Raw genomic sequence first — 17,429 nt, 5'->3', positions numbered from 1 at the left:
TGTCCATGGGATTTCCTAGGCAAGAATACTGGAGTGGGTTGCCATCTCCTCCTCCAGGGGATCTTCCTGACCCAGGGATTGAACCTGCGTTTCATGCACTGCAGGTAGATTCCACTGAACGACGACTAGGGAAGCCCAGGGGGCTGAATAGTGTCCTGTAAAAATTTATGTCTACTTGGGATCACAGAATGTGACCTTAGTTGAAAAACATAGTCTTTCCAGGTATAGTTAAAGATCCAGATGAGCTCATACTGGATTAAGGTGAGTCCTAAATCCAACAAGAGTGTCCTCGTAAGAGACAAAAAAGGACACACAGACGTGAGAAGGCCACGTGGAGATGGAAGCATAGTTTAGAGTGATGCTGCCACAAGCCAAGGAACACCTGGAGCCACCAGGAGCTGCAGAGGCAGGAAAGGTTCTTCTCTAGAGCTTCTAGAGAGAGCACGGCCCTACTGACACCTTGACCTTAGACTTCAGGATCTTCAGAACTTTGAGAGAATAAACATCTTTTGTCTTAAATCACCAGATTTGTGGTACTTAGTTATGCCAGCTTTAGAAAATGATAACAGACACAAATAAATAGATTGCTAACGCTGGCCTTTAGGCCAGTGGGGAGTTTGATTTATTTTGGGGGGATCCTAGCACCTGTACCACCACCCCTATCAAAATGATCTGTGATTACAGAAATTGATTTCTCTGGTATATTATGCCAGAATCTTGGTTCGGCGTGAGGTTGAAGTTCTCTGATGAATGAGCCAGAGATCTCTCTACTCTCCCCCTCTCCCTTATCCCCCGTCTTGTCCTGAGACACACACTGGAGCACCGTGGTCAGTTACTCTGCCAGCATTTTTTGGGAGCCAAGCAGGGTAACAGATCTTCTCCGCCAAGACCTTAAGACGTGCCTCGAACTTCTGTTGCCTTTGAGAATCTATCAGGACACCCGTGTAACCAATGGACGACTTAAAGCCATCTCGCACCTGTGATGAGCAAAAATTCTCAGGACAGTGACTATATTAAAATATGGAGTGGGAAAAATTGGGAGATTGGGACTGACTTATATACACTACAGTCACTTCAGTTGTCTGACTCTTTGCAATCCCATGGATCGTAGCCCACCAGGCTCCTCTGTCCATGGGATTTTCCAGGCAAGAATACTGGCATGGGTTGCCATGCCCTCCTCCAGCAGATCTTCATAACTCAGGGATCGAACCCACATCTCTTATGTATCCTGCTTTGGCAGGTGGGTTCTTTACCCACTGAGCCACCCGGGAAGCCCATATACTATTGCTACTATGAATAAAACAGACAGCTAATGAGAACCTACTGTAAAGCACAGGGAACTCTACTCAGTGGTCTGCGGTGACCTAAATGGGAAGGAAATCTGAAAAAGAGAGGATACATATATATGTAGAGCTGATTCACTTTGCTGTACAGTAGAAACTAACACGACATTATAAAGCAACTATAGTCCAATAAAAATGAATTTTAAAAAGTGGAGAGAAAATTTTAAAAAGGTACCTGCAACGTTAAACTCTCCGGCCAGTTGAATATTTGCAAATTGAAAATCTGTCCAAAGTGAACTCGGAAGTCCGCCCCGAGCGGCCGGCTCTCTGTCCTGGACACCTCCTTGTTGTTGAAGGTCACCTTTAGGAACAGCGAGCGTCTCTTGATGTCCTCCCTTCGCATGACCTCCACCCTGCAGAGTGAGACCATCCACGGGTGGGTCAATATTCGTGTACTAAGTGTAAGTGGAGTGGCTGACACAAGGGTGCTGAGCAGAGTGAGATTCACTGGAGGTGATGCTCCAGTTGCTTCAGTCTTCACTGAACCAAGGCAGCCACAGGTCTTGCAGGGACACCTTCCTGCAACCTACTGTATAGCACAGGAAACTGCTCAGTGTTCTGTGGTGACCTAAATGGGAAGGAAATCCGATATAACAATACATGTGATGTGAAATAAGAGGTACTGGAAAGCCTACAGGTGATTTAGAACTGTGGTCCAAGCATCGTTGTGCTACAGTCTTTAAATTTTTTTTCCAAGCAAGCCTTACGTTTGCATCCCAACAGTTTAAGTAAACAGAATCATATTATTTGTCAAATGGAGTGAATTCAGACCATAAAGGCTAATAGTGGTTTATGTTTGGATGTGATGTTTTATCCTAAAAAAAATCATAGCATATTGTGGCAGTGGGGTCAACTCAGCTTTTCCAAAATCCAAACTTTTTCCTAATAGTTTCCGACGGTGAGTCATTGCTCTTTGGCTGTAGGGAACTAAGAAAGGTTCCTTATTTTTAAAGGTCGTTTGAATCCCAGTAGAAGACAGGAGGTATCCTAGTAAGCATATCATTCTTATAGCCAGGAAGTTAAAAAAAAAAAAAAAAGTCAACACCTTCAAGAGCGGTCTTTATTTGTAGAGATGCCCACTCCAAATGCCACTTATTGCTTAAGTCAATAGTAACTCAGTCTGTTAAGAATTCGAAAAGGTGAGAGCAGAAAAATCCAAAACATACTCAGGGTTTTTTGAGTGTTATTTTTTTAATATTATGGTTATATGTATACACACAACGTAATACTTACCACGTTAACATTATTTAAGTAAGCCATTTTGTGGCCTTAAGTACATCTGCAATGTGATGTGACAGACACCATTATTCTTCTCTAGAATGTTCTCATCATCCCAAATAGAAATCCTGTACTCATTAAACTGGGAGAGTAGGTTTAACTTTTTACATCTCTATAACTTAGGCCTCAATGGACATGAGTTTTGAGCAAGCTTCTGGGAGTTGGTGATGGACAGGGAAGCCTGCTGTGCTGCAGTCCATGGGGCTGAAAAGAGTCGGACATGACTGAGTGACTGAACTGAACTGAATGTAGGCCCATCCTAGGTGTGAAATTGCTCAATTATTTTTCCTATAAAAAACAGTTGACACCATCTCAAGAAGTATCCAAGACCCCCAAAGACTTGACTCTGAATTTTTAAAAAGGCTTATTTCCAGTAACCTCACGCCAGTGACAGACCTGATACGCCTCCTTCTTCTGCTAGCCCCCTCCCCTGACGGCTTGGTGAAGGGGGTGGGTTATAATCACTGACTCAGGGAAACCTGGTTTATAGTCCCCAAACCCAGTGAAAACTCAGAAACCTCAGACGGAGGTATACATTTTTGGTCAAAATGGGACTCATTATCAAAGACTGCAAAATCAAACCTAAATTTTCCCTTTAAAAGACATACCATGGGGACGTCCCTGGTGGTACAGTGGATAGGAATCCACTTTGCCAAGGAGAGGGCATGTGCTAGCAGTGATGACAAAGGACACACTGAGGTTACAGATAAAGGCTGCAAAGCAGATGCCACGCAGGCAGGCACTGTGCAGAGCACTCCCTCCAGGCAGCTTCTGGGAGTGAACTCCCCTGGGGCCAGTGGGGGTATACTGGGCGGGTGAGCCATAGGAAATCACCAAAGTCTGGACAAATGCCTGCAGCAGCATACGGTCCAAGCTAACATATGGCTACAGAGAGTTCAGGACCCTCCCAATCATTCCGTGCCGGCCAGGTGGTGTATACTCCATATGGTGCACATATGTGTGTGTGCGTCGCATGTCAACCTCATTCACGGTCAGAGCGTCTGCTCACCTGGGACACTGGTCGTTGGGCGTCACGCTCCCTGCCAGGCTCAACTCCGGGACCAGCGTGGGCTCCCCCGGCCTCCTCCGGCTCTGGGCTGCTCTCTCCCTCACCTGCTGCTCTATCACCGCCCTGTCCACGGGCTCTGGAGGGGCAGGCTTCTCAGGCTCCTCCCCGGGACCTGGCTCCTCCCTCTCCTCATCGGCGGGATGCTCTTCCGCTTCCTGTTTCTTTTTCTTCTTTTTGGCCCTCTGTTGGGTAAGAGGCAAACTTATCTTAAGTAGAAATTTTGGAATTTCTTTGAAAAGCACAGTCTTCAGATAGCCCTGGGATGTAAACCCAGCTTCACCCCCATCTACAAAATGGGAACAATCATAGGAGATTTTTTTCCAGAGCTGTTGAAATGAGATCACGCCTGGAAAGCACTTATCACAGTGCCTGGTCCCTACAGAGAGCTTAAAAAAGTTGGTTATTAATGTGATCAATTCTAAAGACCAAGGACACATCTTGAAATTAAAGTAAGTCTTGTGAGCAGAACTGGTCCTGCAGGTCACACTGATCTTTTTTTTAATTTTTATTTTTAATTGGAGGGCAATCATTTTACCATTTTGTTTTGGTTAACAGTGTGAATCAATTGTAAGTATATATATATACTTACATTGTAAGTATATATATATATAACAATTGTAAGTATATATATATATATATATATAACAGTGTGAATCAATTGTAAGTATATATATATATGTATCTCCATATATCCCCTTCCTCTTGGGCCTCCTTCCTACCCCTCATGTACCCTAATGTTCACTGCAGCACTGTTTACAATAGCCAGGACATGAAAGCAACCTAAATGTCCATCAACAGATGAATAGATAAAGATGTGGTACATGTATACAATGGACTATTACTGAGCCATGAAAAAGAAGAAATGTGAGTCAGTTGAACTGAGGTAGATGAACTTATGCCTGTTACACATCCTGATTTTTACTTATTGTTCCTGATTCAGTTTTGCAGGGACATGTGTACAAAGTCACACAATTTTCTGACAGAAACCCAGAAGCACAATACCCTACATTCATTGGTGTAAGGTGTGTAAAAGGCTTAGCACAGCACTTGACACACTCATGAGCAATTACTATGTTTTACTTATTTGCTCACTCAGATAGTCACAGCCTGATACAGAGACCAGTCTTTGGAAAAAGCTGGCTCTGGTATCTGCTGGCCGGGTCACATTTTCGACAAGTGCATCAACCAGTTCACCCTCTCATCCTTTTGTTCCTGAGCAAGAGGGCCAGGAGGAGACAGAGAATAGCAAGCAGGGGACCCCAGTCTGCCTGCCCAGTTTCCCTCCTCCTGCCCCAAGCGGCCTCCTCCCAGGCCCCCCTGTCCTCCATGGCAGCTCTGTTTAAGGCTGTTCACAGACCTGGGCTTTCTTCCAGGCTTTCCACTGCTGCAGTGTGACTCTGTACACTTCCATCCTCTGTTCGTACTCTTCTGTGTGCTCTTCCAGCAATTCATTTATCTCGGCCTGAATTTCTGCTTCATATGCTTCTTCGTCGGCTTTCTGGTCAACTTTTTCCCTTAAAATAATTTATAACACCGTAGGTATTTCTTGAAATTAAGTGACAGAGTAATAATAACAGCAAATACATTTTCTATGCATGCTATAAGCCAATAAAACAATGTTTGAAAAAAGCTTACTTTCGCAAAACAAGTTTCAAGGGAGTATTTGTAAACCTCTGGAACTCTCGGAGGGACTTCATCTCTTTCCAGACTTTTATGATGGTCTTAAGCAATGTTCGATCTTTTTCTTGTTCAGCATCACGCAGTTTTCTTGTTTGCCTAGGAGATATAGTATATGGATATGTATTTAAAAGTTATATGGGTGTGTTTGCAAATTAAAAATAGAAACTAATAACACTATAGTGATTGTATAATTAATTTCATAACTATGACATTTCTTATGTACTAGAAAACCAGAAATATGAAATGCAAATTTGAAGTCAGTAGGATGCTGGTCTGTTTCGAGAGGTTATTTAATTTTGTTTTCTCTAGAAGAATCTGACTTCAATAAGACTAAATTACCTAGACAGCATATTAAAAAGCAGAGACATTACTTTGCCAACAAAGGTCTGTCTAGTCAAGGCTATGGTTTTTCCAGTGGTCACATATGGACGTGAGAGTTGGACTATAAAGAAAGCTGAGCGCTGAAGAATTGATGCTTTTGAACTGTGGTGTTGGAGAAGACTCTTGAGAGTCCCTTGGACTGCAAGGAGATCCAACCAGTCCATCCTAAAGAAGATCAGTCCTGAATATTGATTGGAAGGACTGATGTTGAAGCTGAAACTCCAATACTTTGGCCACCTCATGTGAAGAGTTGACTCATTGGAAAAGACCCTGATGCAGGGAAAGATTGAGGGCAGAAGGAGAAGGGGACAACAGAGGATGAGATGGTTGGATGGCATCATCGACTCAATGGACATGGATTTGGATGGACTTCGGGAGTTGGTGATGGACAGGGAGGCCTGGCGTGCTGTGGTTCATGGGGTCACAAAGAGTTGGACACGACTGAGTGACTGAACTGAACTGAACCATTTAAAATTCTCATTTATACTGTGCAGTCTTAAACAAAAGCCAGCTTTGAAGTTGTGAAAATAAAGGGCCCAGTAAATATAGTTCTCAAGAACTAAATTATTGTAAATAGGAAAGTATGTTGCTGAACCAGTTAACAACTGGTATATTAAAGTCTATCTGTGTTAGTACAAATCACAAGTTCTACATTTAGGAGATGAAGTAATGTTACTACATGCCCTGGCGAGTTTTCTGTGCTGACTAGATTAGCAAAGTTTGGCTTGATTTGTAGAGGCATCATTTGAAAATGTTTTCATTCTTATTGAGTGAAAATAATACTTTGTGTATTTGGGAATTATTTAATGCCTAATTTTGTCCCCTGTACAAATAATAGCCAAATCCAAAACCCAAATGTGCTTCATTATGCTATTAGTTAGTAGATTAATTAATTCAATTTTTTTTCCTCTTGAGCAAGCACCTGATGTCATTCCAGGGGATTCAGAAGTGCGTAGGAGATAGAGGAGATGTCTCTGTCCTCAAGGGGCTTCCCTGGTGGTTCAGACGGTATAGAATCTGCCTGCAATGCAGGAGACCCAAGTTCGATCCCTGGGTCGGGAAGGTCCCCTGAAGAAGGAAACGGCAACCCATTCCAGTATTCTTGTCTGGAGAATCCCATGGACAGAGGAGCCTGGCGGGCTACAGTCCATAGGGTCATAAAGAGTTGGACATGACTAAGTAACTAACACTTTTACTTTCTGTCCTCAAGGAGTTTATAGTTCAGCTCAGGAGACAGACACACAGATAAAGGACTGAAGGTCATTCAGTCGGTATCATGGAAAAGGAAGATGGTGGAAGATAACAGCCGGTTAGTTATTGGGTGGTCAAGACTGAGGACTCTTGGAAGACCTTAGAAAAGCTAGAAGGCCATGAACTAGAATAAGACTCGTTTTGGACAGTTAGGGTGTTTGGGATGGACATGCACACACTGTTATATTTAAAATGGATAACCAGCAAGATCCTACTGTATAGCACAGGGAATTCTGCTCAATGTTACATGGCAGCCTTGACGGGAGGGGAGTTTGAAGAATGGACACATGTATATGCATGGCTGAGTCCCTCTGCTGTGCTCCTGAAACTATCTCAACATTGTTCTATCAGCTATGTGTGTGTCCTTGCTCCGTCACTCAGTCGTGTCTGACTCTTTGTGACCCCAGGGACTATAGCCCTCCAGGCTCCTCTGTCCATGGCAAGAATACTGGAGAGGGTTGCCATTTCCTCCTCTAGGGGATCTTCCCAACCCAGTGATTGCATCGGTGTCTCCCATGGCTCCTGTGTTGGCAGATTCTTTACTTGAGAAGCCTTTATTCCAATATAAAACAAAAAGTTCAAAAGTTAAAAAAAAATAATAAAGGTACTTCAAGAAGTAACCTAAAAACCTGGAAAAAAAACTACTTCATTTCTGGAAAATGTGAGCATCTGAGTCTTCAGTGATCATTTACTCAAGATGGGAAATAGATGGGGAAACAGTGGAAACAATGTCACATTTTATGTTTTTGGGCTCCAAAATCACTGCAGATAGTGACTGCAGCCATGAAATTAAGAGACGCTTACTCCTTGGAAGGAAAGTTATGACCAACCTAGATAGCATATTCAAAAGCAGAGACATTACTTTGCCAACAAAGGTCCGTCTAATCAAGGCTATGGTTTTTCCTGTGGTCATGTATGGATGTGAGAGTTGGACTGTGAAGGCTGAACGCCGAAGAGTTGATGCTTTCGAATTGTGGTGTTGGAGAAGACTCTTGAGAGTCCCTTGGACTGCAAGGAGATCCAACCTGTCCATTCTGAAGGAGATCAGCCCTGGGATTTCTTTGGAAGGAATGATGCTAAAGCTGAAACTCCAGTACTTTGGCCACCTCATGCGAAGAGTTGACTCATTGGAAAAGACTCTGATGCTGGGAGAGATTGTGGGCAGGAGGAGAAAGGGATGACAGAGGATAAGATGGCTGGATTGGCATCACTGACTCGATGGACGTGAGTCTGGGTGAACTCCGGGAGTTGGTGATGGACAGGGAGGCCTGGTGTGCTGTGATTCATGGGGTCGCAAAGAGTCGGACACGACTGAGTGACTGAACTGAACTGAACTGAACTTTGTTTGTTTGCAATGTTTAGAGTTATGTTTGGAGACCTCTCCATTCATTCCCTTCTTTCCCGCCCTGGAGGAAGAAACTGGCATGTGTGTCTTTTCTATCCCTACATGACACAGATGTGTGTGTACCTGGAAGACATGAGTATTATTTCACGTGGTCTTTAGGTTTCATGACCCATATCACACAGCAAGTATCCTCTTCCAACTGGATTTTTTCACTCCACACTATTGTATCCATGATACACACAGGTCTAATTCAGTCACTCTTAACCGTAGTATGGACGTTCATTACAAGACTGAAGCTGATGGGCTCGTTCTGGTGTGGGGTTATCCCTAGCTTCTTGATGTTGTAAGTGACACTGTGGAACCCTTGCACACATCTCCAGGGTACAGGTGCCCACAGCTCTTTGGAGCGTCTTAAGCAGAATTGCAGGATTCTAACTCATGGGCATTTTCAACTCTTTGTTCATTTCCGGACAAGACACTCTCTCAGAAGTGGTGGCTGTAGCAATATTTGTTTACACCAACAGAGGGTGCAAGTTATCATATTCTGCTCCCCCTAGCCACTTTCCCCAGTCCTCCATGCCCCCACCTCCATCCTCATTCTTTTACTGGGCTTCAACTTTGGTGTTAATACAATGGACACATCTCATTATTTCGTTTGACAGTGAAAGTGCTCATTGCTCAGTCGTGTCCAACTCTCTGTGACACCATGGACTGTAGCCCACTAGGCTCCTCTGTCCATGGGGTTCTCCAGGCAAGAATACTGGAGTGGGTAACTATTTCCTTCTCCAGGAGATCTTTTCCACCCAGGGATCAAACCCCGGTCTCCTGCATTGCCGGCAGATTCTTTACCACTAGCATCTCCTGGGAAGCCCATTTGGTTATAATGTATTCAATGCATTCAGGAAAAACTCTGAAAAAATAAACTCTCAATAAGCACAGGGAAAAAAGCAGCAGTTATAGTCATAGATTTTACTCACCGAATCTCAGATTTGTATTCATTGATGGTTTTGGGGGTTGTTTCAAGAGTCTTAGGAGTTTTTGCTGGATTAAGGCCCATCTGAACAGCACTTCTTAGAGCGTGGAGCTTAAAGAGATGTGGATTCAAGTTTTGAATTAGAAGCTCTACTCCTCACCACAAGTGATGTGCTTGGACCCGCCCGCTTCTCCAGGGTAAGATGATGCCTGCAACCTCAGACAGGCATCGTTTAGGATGACACAACGGATGTGCAAGCACTCAGACATCTCCACGCTTCCACCGAAGTGAACTTTGACAGAAATATTGCCTCTAGTCTTTAATTGTGTAGTTTATTTATTTTTAGTTGGAGAACAATTGTTTTACAATATTGTGCTGGTTTCTGCCATCCATCAGTATGAATCAGCCACAGGTATACATACGTCCCCTCCCTCCTGGACCGTGTGTGTCCATTCTTATTCTGTGGTCCAGACCCATCTGCTCATGACAGGTGCTTCCTTTACTCTAGTGTCCCAGAAACAAGTTTTCTTTCAAGGGAGAAGGAGGCTTTTCTGAAGTCTGGACACAGAATGATATTCTTGTGATACAGAACATAAAATTACAGACTCATAAGAGCAGGCATTGTGGTGTTATTTCTTATTTGGGCAGTAAGATTTAAGATCAGGGCCTAAGACTAAAATTATCTGTAATCAAGACTACCCATGAATATTCCACGGGACAGTGTCACATTAGAAGTAAATCCAAAATGGATAGCCATTTCTTTGAGCATCAGTTGAAACAACTGATTTTTGTTGTTTTTGTTGATACCCCAAAAGGTATCCTATTGGGGAAATTAACATGTAATGATGAGAATGTCTCTGAGGACCAAGAAATTCTCAAACCGTGAACAATCTCACCCTCTGAGATCACACAGGCAAGATGCAGCCTCGTATCTTCCATCTAATACCTATTCGAGGTGGGTGAGATCATTTGCTCGGTTTGTACAAATGGTTCTCTAAGCCAAGCGTGTGCCATTGAATTTGCACACATTAAGCGTACATTGTCCTAGACTTTCTTGTGCCTCTAGGTAGGACAACACACCACATCCTAGACAGAGGGAACATGAAGGAGGCACATGAGCCTTTGCTGCTGGTAGGTATTTGTATCGATTGGGCTCCTCAGGAGAACCAACCCCATCAATAATTGGCACGCAAGAGATCACAGATACCTTATCAGTGAGAAACTTTGCCTTGTTCCTCTGGCGTCTTGCAAGGTACTGGTCATACAACTGGGCCAGCTTGGCTGCCAACACATGCTCTCGGCTAAAACAGGGGTGATGCGTGAAGATTAACCCCGAAATATCAATATCCAATTGGAAATTGCCAGGAGCGTCCCCAGATCCAATGAGATGCTGACTTCTGTGGATGTATTTTACTGCCTGCCAAAGAGAGCAGAGTGTGGGGGAAACACAGTCAAGCACTTCCTAGTTCTAACGTGCAATGGGAAAGCCAGGCGCAAAGTCCCTTCTACCCTGATCAAGCCAGGAGAACTACGCTCCAGTCCCCGTTCCCTGGAGCTTTTGGGGCCTGCCCTTTTCTGAACACCACTTCAATCTTGCTTTTCTAGGTCTTTCAGCATTTATCTCTACTGAGTCATAGCCCTAATCTTTGTCATGCGACTATCTCATTTCCTGGAACTCTTGGGTTTTGCAGCTGGTGACCTTGAAATTCTTTTAATGAGAAGAGCACAGATTCTAGTCCAAACTGATCATTACTTGGATCGTAGACACTCTCTCCATGTGGACAAGTTTTTAGTTTGCAGAGAACAGCCAGAGACTAACTTATTGAACCGAGCTTCGTGCTGGCTCTTGTTTTCCTAGGAAGAAGAAAATTAGTCTGCAAAATAACAGAGCAAGAGGGAGGTGGGCAGCTGAGTGTGTTGAAAACAGGAGTGGAAATTTCCACTGGGACTTTCCTGGATCACTTGGTATACAGTGTGCTATATCAACGTCTGTTTTTCTTCATTAAACTCATTCAGATACTCTATGTCGATCACTGCTGCTCTTGTGGGAATCTAGTTTTGGAGGCTGGGAGCTCCAAAACGGGGAGCTGACCTTTTTGATTTTGTGTCTTAATGTTCTCTCCTTGTCATGAACACTGACTACAGTCAGAATGTGGACTTTCACACTTCTTCGAGCCTCCCCTTTGTGGAGAGGAACTTCTGGATATTATTTATGTTGTCTGGAAAATATTCAGCCAGTTCAGTTCAGTTCAGTCGCTCAGTCGTGTCCTACTCTTTGCAACCCCATGGACTGTAGCATGCCAGGCCTCCATGTCCATCACCAACTCCCAGAGTTTACTCAAACTCATGTCCGTTGAGTCGGTGATGCCATCCAACCATCTCATCCTCTGTCGTCCCTTTTTCCTCTCACCTTCAATCTTTCCCAGCATCAGGGTCTTTTCAAATGACTCAGTTCTTCGCATCAGGTGGCCAAAGTATTGGAGTTTCAGCTTCAGCATCAGTCCTTCCAATGAACACCCAGGACTGATCTCCTTTAGGATGGACTGGTTGGATCTCCTTGCAGTCCAAGGGACTCTCAAGAGTCTTCTCAACACCACAGTTCAAAAGCATCAGTTCTTCAGTGCTCAGCTTTCTTTATAGTCCAACTCTCACGTCCATATGTGACTACTGGAAAAACCATAGCCTTGACTAGACGGACCTTTGTTGGCAAAGTAATGTCTCTGCTTTTTAATATACTGTCTAGGTTGAAAAGATTATGTGGCCCAAATGTTTTATTTACAAGTTATGAGGTTAAATGGCAGCTGCAACTACTCTACTCAGAAGTGACGCTTTCATCCTTCTTCGCTGTGGGTAACGTTCAGGAGTCTCTTTGTTTAACCTTCTTCATGATATCATGTAAAGGTGCTGAACTAGGGACAGAAGCCCTGGATTCCAGCTCTGGCTCCACCTCTGAGGATAAAGATCCAGCTGGCATTTTTTATGTCACCAGGCATCATATAAGGCTTCCTGGTGGCTCAGACAGTAAAGAATCCACCTGCAATGCGGGAGACCCAGGTTCAATGCCTGGGTTGGGAAGATCCCATGGAGAAGAGAATAGCAACCCACTCCAGTATTCTTGCCTGGAGAATTCCAGGGACAGAGGAGCCTGGCAAGCTATAGTCCATGAGGTCACAAAGAGTTGGACATGACTGAGCAACTGAACAAGAACAAGGCATTGTATAAAGTGCGTCACATATATCACCTCACTCATTCTGTCAGGGAACCACGGACTGTTACACAAGATCCTACTCGTGGGCCCTGGAAGGGGTCCACCTTCCTGCAATAACTCCAAGAAATGAGTGGTTGACTACACGTAGCGGGACCTGTTTGTGAGCAGCCGTAGATTGATAGGGGGAAACTGGGACATGAGCTTTACAACCTGGAGCAGGAAGGATGAAGCCTGAGATATGCAGAGGGAGGGATGGAAAGCCGATGGGCGGACTCCAGAATTAGAATCCTAGCTCACAAGATCCCATTGTTCTCCCCATCAGACTAAGCTTGGAGGTCACACTGTGTGTATGTGTGTGGATGTGCATGTATGCATGGACAAAGATGTGCATGTATGTATGGACAAAGATGTGCATGTATGCATGGACAAAGGTGTGCATGTATGCATGGACAAAGATGTGCATGTATGCATGGACAAAGAGGCATTCACACTTGTTATACACTGTGATCTGCTTTTCAGTTACTATTAGTCATTGAAGTAGTAGCAATATTTGACAGTAATACATACACATATGAGTCTTCATTTACCAGTAAATTCGTTGTTGGGTTTTGTGTTACCTTCTTTGTATCAATATTCATGAGTAAGGATATATGAGTGTATTTCTTTTCAGTCTTTCAATTTCATACTTATTTCCCCCCTAAAAGATTAGTAGACTCTTAATGTATATTTAGGATTTGTGATTTCCTACAGGCATCCAATATGGCATACCCTCCATTTTCATAAAACAATAATTTTTCTTTCTTAGAAAATAAGTCAGTCTGTCTTTGATGAGAAGACCTACAGACAGATTTTTTTTATTTAAAAAAAATGTTCTTGTAAAACTGGGATGTGTTTACAAATTAGGTAGGTTTGAAAAAAATGGATTAACTATACCTCAGTCATTGCTGTTCAGTTGCTAAGTCATGTCTGACTCTTTGTGACCCCACAGACTGCAGCCCACAAGGCTACTCTATCCTTCCCTATCTCCTGAAGTTTGCTCAGATTCATGTCCCTTGAGTAGGTGATGCTATAAAATCGTCTCATCCTCTGCCACCCCCTTCTCCTTTTGCCTTCAACCTTTCTCATCCTCAGAGTCTTTTCCAGTGAGTCGGCTCTTTGCATCAGATGGCCAAAGTATTATAGCTCCAAAATATGCTGAGTCAAATCTCCCTTTGGATTTACAGGGAGGGAACCCCATCCCCACAGGGGTCATATTCCACCAATATTTCGTACCTTCTGAAAGCCCTAGTTCTGACATTAATATCTTCACCCATCATGCTGCCATAACAAAGGCCCATCTCTTTCCTCTTTCTTTTGGGTAAGAGTATTCAATTATAACCTGCCGTCGTGTTAAGGGTTTGAACCTGCAGGTGGTGACTATGTGTCTTACGATCTTTCTGGCCACCTGGATTAATTAAAACATTTCCACCTCTCAAAGACTTGTGCCCCTGAGCATCAATCCAGAGACTTAACGGAAACATTCCTCTCCACTTGCCTGGCTCCTGCTGGTTCTTGTTTTGCTGTTCCTCTTACCACAGGTTCCAGAGTTCTGGGCTCACTCAGAGTGTGGCCTGCAGGTTCTGTCTTGTACTCTGCTTGGTGTGAGTAAGTACTGCCGGTGGCATGGTCCTGTGTGTGTGCTGTGTGCTCAGTCCAGCTCTTTGCGACCTTGTGGACTGTAGCCCGCCAGGCTCCTCTGTCCATGGGCTTTCCCAGCAAGAATACTGGAGTGGGTTACTATTTCCTCCTCCAGGGGATCTTCCCGACCCAGGGATAGAACCCTCATCTCCTGCAGCTCCTGCATGGCAGGCGGATTCTTTACTGCTGAACCAATAATATTTCTAAGGTATATTATTTTCATTTCGAAGTTGTTTGATTCTTCAGTCTTTGGTGGAAAACTGAAAATCTAAACTATCAGAGGTGGTGCATGTGGATTGTCTGCTGACATTCTCAGTGCAAGCAGGGTTGCATGCCGATGAAAGAAAATTTCAAGGTTGTACAGAGAGAGCAATCACTGGTGGAATTAAAGTAAAATGTATGTATTTGCCCTCCCTCAGAAAATAATAGCAAGAGAACCTGAATCCAGCCCAGAGCCAGCAGTAGATTCTACAGCTGTTGTTCTGGTCTTCCTGGGAAGTTTTCTCGTTCTCCATCTTCTGGGTATGTCTCCAGGACGTCAGGCTGGGGAGTGTATGTTCCTCTTAAAACTGACTAGTTTGTCCTTGGTGTTGATCATGGGGATCTTGCTACAAGATATGATCCTTTTCCTCTGGCATCTCTGAGCTTACATTATCAATGTCCTAAGCCATGGAAAACTCTGGACTGCCTACAACAGGAGAGAAGTTTCTCCATTCCATAGGACAGAAGGTTCTCCATTCAAGGAGAACCAGAGGAAGGAGACGCAGAGAGAGAGACTGCCAGCACTGAGTCCCTGGCCCCAGGGTCCCGGTTCCTAAAGCCCCACCTTCGTTTTGTGATTCATCTCCAGGTCCTTCCAGCTTTGTGAGTCACTAAGTTCTCTCCTCTTAGGCTAGTTTTCAGTGGGTTTCTGTCACTTGCAACTCAAAGAGTGCTGACTACTACAGTTCTTCTAATTTAGCAGGGGACCAGAGAGCTCCCCAGGTGATGCTAGTGGTAAAGAATCTGCCTGCCAATGCAGGAGACACAAGGGATGCAGCTCCATCCCTGAGTCAGGAAGATCCCCTGGAGGAGGAAATGGCAACCCACTCCAGTATTCTTGCCTGGGAAATCCCATGGACAGAGGAGCCTAGGGCCATAGTCCATGGGTTTGCAAAAGAGTTGGACATGACTTAGCAACTAAACAGAACAACTCTTTTAATATGACCTTTGCTTCTTTCATAGCAGAAGCCTGGCATGTTCTCCATGCTTTGCTATGTTTGCAGCCTAACTCTAGGAAATGATCTCAGAAGACTCCAGCCCCTGCAGATCTCTCTCTTCTAACTTCTTTGCTCTGTGATGCAGGATGACCAGCCCCTCTTAGTGGAACTCTTATCTTCCTCTACTTTCCTGTTTCTTCCCAAAGCTAGGAAGCTCTCCCCTCTCAAAAGGACTGGAAGGAAACCCTCTGTGCTCTCCCCACTGGCTCCTTGCCCAAAGAGAAGGAAGACTGTGTCTGAGTGGAGATTTAATTGAAGCCGAAGATCCACTAGTCCAGGTTCTTGGCTGGACAAGGTCACCGGTGGCATCTAGCTGTCCTTACTCAGCCATCTCCTGAGGGCCTGCTCACTGGCCCGTGGCTTCAGCAGGCACTCCACATGGTAAACTCTCTACACAGGGGCCATAATTCATGGGAGAGAGAGCAGGGAGCCCAATCCATCTTGGGTCCAAGCCACATTCTCCTATCCAGCCTCACCCCTAGCTGAAACTGAGATCTGCACCCTTCTCTGATTCCTGTGCATTTCCCAAGTAGTGCAGAACTTCTGAAGGAGACAGATAAGATTAATGGCCTCCCTCAAGATCCTACTCTCCATAGTAATGACTCTTCCATTTTCTAATTTTAGCCCATAAATTTGTGCTTCATTATATCAGTGTTTCATGCTGAAGTAGATGGATGGATGGAGAGAGAAACTGATGGATTATTAGGTACAAGTTGATACTGTCTAGATCACTAATTATATGATGTATCTTTGTCATAAAGCAAGTAGATGGTAAATGCCTCATGGCCTGGGGCTTGGGTTTATGCTTGCTTTGTAAATCCACTCCTAGGGTCCACATTTCTGTACAGAGTAGCCACTCATTAATATTTGTCTCTGATAACAATATTTTATAGAAATTCACAATTTAATAAAAGGGCAAACACATACATCATCTCAAAACTCATAATGGTCGTATGAGGTAGAGATGATGGTGATTTTTTAATTAAGGAAACACCTTCACAGCAGTCAAGGGAGCTGCCCAAAGCCACGACTTAGTAGACACCCAGCTTAGATTCTCTGATTTGGGTCCATGTCTTCTCTGTTCATCACCCAACTCTATGGCTCTATAGTTCTATAGCTTTATAGAATGATCTTATATCCTCTTATTTTGTTTGGCTTTAGCAGTGTCAAAATGTTACACATTTCAAATTACACAAGTTTCTGAATGACGTGATCCTTGCTACATTTCAGGAGAGCAAGAGCAATATAATTCAACGTGAAGGAAGGAAATAAAAACAAACAAGAAAAAATAAAACAGGTCTTTCTTAATACACAAGAATTTAAGGAATAAGTGCACCTGGATTGTGTGTGGGGGTGTGAGTTGCTAAGTTGTGTCTGACTCTTTGCAACACCATGGACTGTAGCTGGCCTGGCTCCTCTGTCCATGGAATTCTTCAGGCCAGAATACTGGAGTGGGTTGCCATTCCTTCTCCAAGGAATCTTTCTGACCCAGGGATTGAACCCAGGTCTCCTGCGTTGCAGGCAGATTCTCTAACGTCTGAGCCACCAGGGAAGCCCAGGTACATATGGATATATCTTAGGAAAACAAGGAAACAACAACAGAAGCTCCAAGACACAGAAATAAAATATTTGTCAGCTAAAAAACTAAGAAAAACAAAATCCTTGAGGAACAGAAAGATTGTAAAAAAGCATAAATTGCATCATTAAATTCATATAAGTACAAAACTAAAGCTAAAGAATATTGGAAATTGTGGTCCTAGACAAGATGTGTAAGTTGTAAGCTTTGATAATAATGTTGTAATGATAATACAGCAAACAAAAACCATGATATGATGTTTAAGGGACACGGATTGAAAGCTTAGAAGTGATTTCATAGTAAAAAGTCATTCTATGTTGACCCAAATTGGAAACATTTAAAAAATAATTCTTCTAATCTCTAATGTCACTGTGTGTTCATAGATTTAT

At 43.7% G+C, this 17,429-nt stretch overlaps 1 protein-coding gene across 1 annotated transcript in view; it reads right to left on the bottom strand.

Annotated features, from left to right (window-relative positions):
- The window catches only part of CC2D2A (coiled-coil and C2 domain containing 2A), a 131,304-nt gene that overhangs the window by 64,034 nt on the left and 49,841 nt on the right, over positions 1 to 17,429 (bottom strand). Inside the window, 6 exon segments of the mRNA XM_070372718.1 lie at positions 1,519 to 1,696; positions 3,631 to 3,872; positions 5,048 to 5,204; positions 5,326 to 5,466; positions 9,325 to 9,431; positions 10,528 to 10,737. Of these exon segments, the coding sequence (XP_070228819.1) occupies positions 1,519 to 1,696; positions 3,631 to 3,872; positions 5,048 to 5,204; positions 5,326 to 5,466; positions 9,325 to 9,431; positions 10,528 to 10,737 (1,035 nt within the window).

This window comes from Bos mutus, chromosome 6 (genome assembly GCF_027580195.1).
Source record: "Bos mutus isolate GX-2022 chromosome 6, NWIPB_WYAK_1.1, whole genome shotgun sequence".
Lineage (NCBI taxonomy): Eukaryota > Metazoa > Chordata > Mammalia > Artiodactyla > Bovidae > Bos > Bos mutus.
This window is presented reverse-complemented; position numbering and strand designations above follow the sequence as displayed.